Genomic DNA, 3,339 nt, shown 5'->3' with positions numbered 1-3,339 from the left:
TTTAAATAAAGGACATCTAGAACACTTAACTAAAAAATATATTACAAGTCTTCTAATAACATTTGAAAATAATAGTATGTAAGATGAAACTATACTGATCTGTTGGACTTCAACATATTGAACTCAGAAAAATTAAAAGTAAAATATTTCATTCTTTTTACACAATAATATTATTCACAAACATAGGTAAATCATTGTAAGTACAACATATTTGGTTGTCTCTAAGCAAAAATAATTAAAAAACAATTAATTAATAATTACAAAAGTATTGATTATAAATACAAATTATAATAGTCTGCCCTTGCAATTTTTTGACTCACAGTGGCACATAAGTCTTTTGTTTTTCACGCTGCCAATCATATAATTATAATCCCATGATAGTTCGGTTCCTGCTGGAATATTTGATAGTGCAAAGTATGATACCCATGGAAATCTAAGGTCATGTGTATCGATAAAAACATTTTGTATAAATATGTTTGGGTCACAAGAATGATTAAAATAGCGACCTATGTTCCCACTAACCTTAGCATCCAACGTGTAGATGCCACAGTCTCTATCTAGGTACCTTAGCAAAGATGTGTTTTTACTTACATCCTTTTGTTGAGTATTTAACTTAGACAGTTCATGTTTTCCATCAATTTTTGTATTTGTATTTTGTAAGTTCTTCCTTAACGACATTCTAGATTCAAACATACTCATCTTACTCTTGGTTGCCCAACTAGGATTAAACTCTTCATCATCAGATGAACTAGTAGAATCTTCACTTTCATCTTCAGACTGGACCACATAACTTTCATATCCATCTTTGATGTCTTCGACTGTTTCGAGAAAATCCAAATCTGCCAGATATTCACCCCAGTTTAACGAAAAATCATTATCTGCATCTTTCTCTGTGCGAACCACCCCAAGATATGTACAAACAAAACTGCCTTTAGGAATATCGGCGAGCGTTCTCACCCCCCAGCCTTTTTTTTCAGTTAAAAACAGTTGCAGTGACGTTTTCAGTGGTTCCTGAACAACACGATTTAAACAAGTTTTCTTACATTTACAACTAGTATTACATTCAAAAATACCAGTGATTACTTGTTTGTGTAGCCGTTTGAAACTGTAGCCAATGTTATCATGGTCTTTGAAAATAGCGGGATAATTTTTTGGACCCTCGTTAGTAAGTTGCCAACAGGAACATTTATTTTTGTCTTCGCAATTATCAATACAATCGCATCCACATAAAAATTTGGAGTCTACATTCAAATTAACGTTAGGGTTAGTTATGCGTTTTGTTATATACTTCATGTGGTCTGGTACTAAGTCATTTAAACTGTTGAAAACACTAATTGATTTAAACTCCATTTCATAAGATAGGTCTTTGTTACGAATAAACACTTCTGGTACGCTGAATGTAGAAAGCGGATTCACCAACCAATCAAAATTAAATAAGTCCATTGTCATTTGGTTATTACCATAACTTGTCAGTTTCAAGTAGTTGTACATTTCGTTTTCATTATCTATATTACGTCCGCAAGGAGTGGTATATATTACTTTTTTTAATTTTAACTTTTTGTCTGTAAATACAGACCTTATAAATCCATAATGTAACGGAATGCTTAAAACATTCATATATTTTGTTTGACTGTAGTCATAGTGAACCCATAACATACAAAAATGAGAACACTCATGGTGCTTGTAAGGAAGCGGTTTTGGACAGTTTGCTGGTATTTCAATTGATTTAATTACACCATTATTTTTTAGAAGTTTTTGAGCATTGTCCTCGGCATTGTCACTATTGTCAATGTTAACACTTTTTTCATTTCCAGTCAGGTTTTCTATTTCAATGTATGGTCGATTTAATAACTTATTAACATCAGTCAACACCGTACCACGTACACGCTTGTCTTGATTATTATTACGTAATTGATTATATATTGGGCCTAACCTGTTTGAGCCCCGATACATCCACTCTGTGTGTTCGACCTTGACATCAAGAAATTTTAACTGTACTAACGATGCATCTAAGTTTTTCACTTTGGCTGAACACCATAAGTTGTTTAGCTCTGTGCGCACTATTTGTTTTTTATTAAACTTCACCATAGGCCGTTCTGGATAGTTGTGTAAATACACCTTCACAAATTCTCGAATATTTTCATGTACATCGTCGCATACATTTGGTGACTCACCACACACGAGGCGAATATTCTTATGGTATACATACTGTGTATATCCATCATCAAAGAATATCATGTACCTAAGGCAGATCAAAAAAGTGTTTTATTATAAGCTGTGATAAATATAAAGGTTAGTTATTTGAGAAAATTGTTAAGCTGCTCTTTGTCTGCTTTTAAACAGTATAACATTTTTAAAAATGTGAGCAGTACAATTTTTTTTTTTAAATTGACACTAATATTTTTCAAAATATATTTCACTAATAGGTAGGATAAATTATTGTTATTTGATATTAAATAAGATTGATGTTACTATATTATTTTATTTAAATAACGGGATTATGTAGGTATCTTCTAATAATAATAATAATAATATATGTTTGGGCAATATGATAAACTAAATAAAAACAAATTACCTAATACCTAATATTATAAGTTTCTTTTAAAACCATTAGTGATTTGTTTAATGTTTTTAAAAAAAATTTTAAAATTTTTCTGTAAATTGTTGAGTTCTTCATTTAAGTGGATATACCTCTATTTTATTCAATTTAAATTTTAGGTTCTATGACATGACAGACATTACTATGGATAGTAGTAGCGAGGCGTGAGGTTTTTGGTTGGGGAGTCACTGAAAAAAAATGGCAATAATATGCCTAGACCTATTTTGTATATTTCATGACTTCCTAAAAATACATGGACAGATATTTTATTTAAAATTTTTTACTGATAGGTACAATTCTTATATGAACCTATATAATTTAATAAGCAAAATATATAATGGTGTACATAACTTGGATAACAGATGGATAAATTAATTTAGTTATTAAAACATTTGGAAAGAGATAAAGTTCTAATCTAGGTACGTACAAAAATATGTTTTTTGTTTAGTATGTCTATTATCAAGTTTAACAAATGGTCAGTAATTTTAATATAATATGTAATATGTTAGTTCATCTTCAGGTAGTGAGTAATCACAATAGTGATTAATATTAATTATATTTTATTTTATACTTGTTTATTTAAAATTTTTTTTAGTTTCAAGAAGTTCAGTTGATCAAATATATACATTTATACTCTATTATATTTATGAAAATAAAAACTATTTTATATTTTATTGACAAAAAAAATAATTTAATATTAAATACTTAAATAATATTAGGTATATCATTAAATTCAATAT

The 3,339-nt window shown here is 29.1% G+C and overlaps 1 protein-coding gene across 1 annotated transcript; it reads right to left on the bottom strand.

The window, feature by feature from the left end:
• Positions 1–20: 20 nt before the first annotated feature.
• Positions 21–2,341, bottom strand: LOC100162793 (histone-lysine N-methyltransferase eggless). The gene has a single exon (XM_029491221.1). It carries the CDS (start codon positions 2,236–2,238, stop codon positions 286–288), a length of 1,953 nt encoding a protein of 650 aa, XP_029347081.1. The 5' UTR covers positions 2,239–2,341; the 3' UTR covers positions 21–285.
• Positions 2,342–3,339: the final 998 nt, after the last annotated feature.

The sequence above is a fragment of the Acyrthosiphon pisum genome, chromosome X (genome assembly GCF_005508785.2).
Source record: "Acyrthosiphon pisum isolate AL4f chromosome X, pea_aphid_22Mar2018_4r6ur, whole genome shotgun sequence".
Classification (NCBI taxonomy): Eukaryota; Metazoa; Arthropoda; class Insecta; order Hemiptera; family Aphididae; genus Acyrthosiphon; species Acyrthosiphon pisum.
Note: the sequence above shows the minus strand (reverse complement) of the source record. Positions and strands in the feature narration are given on the sequence as shown.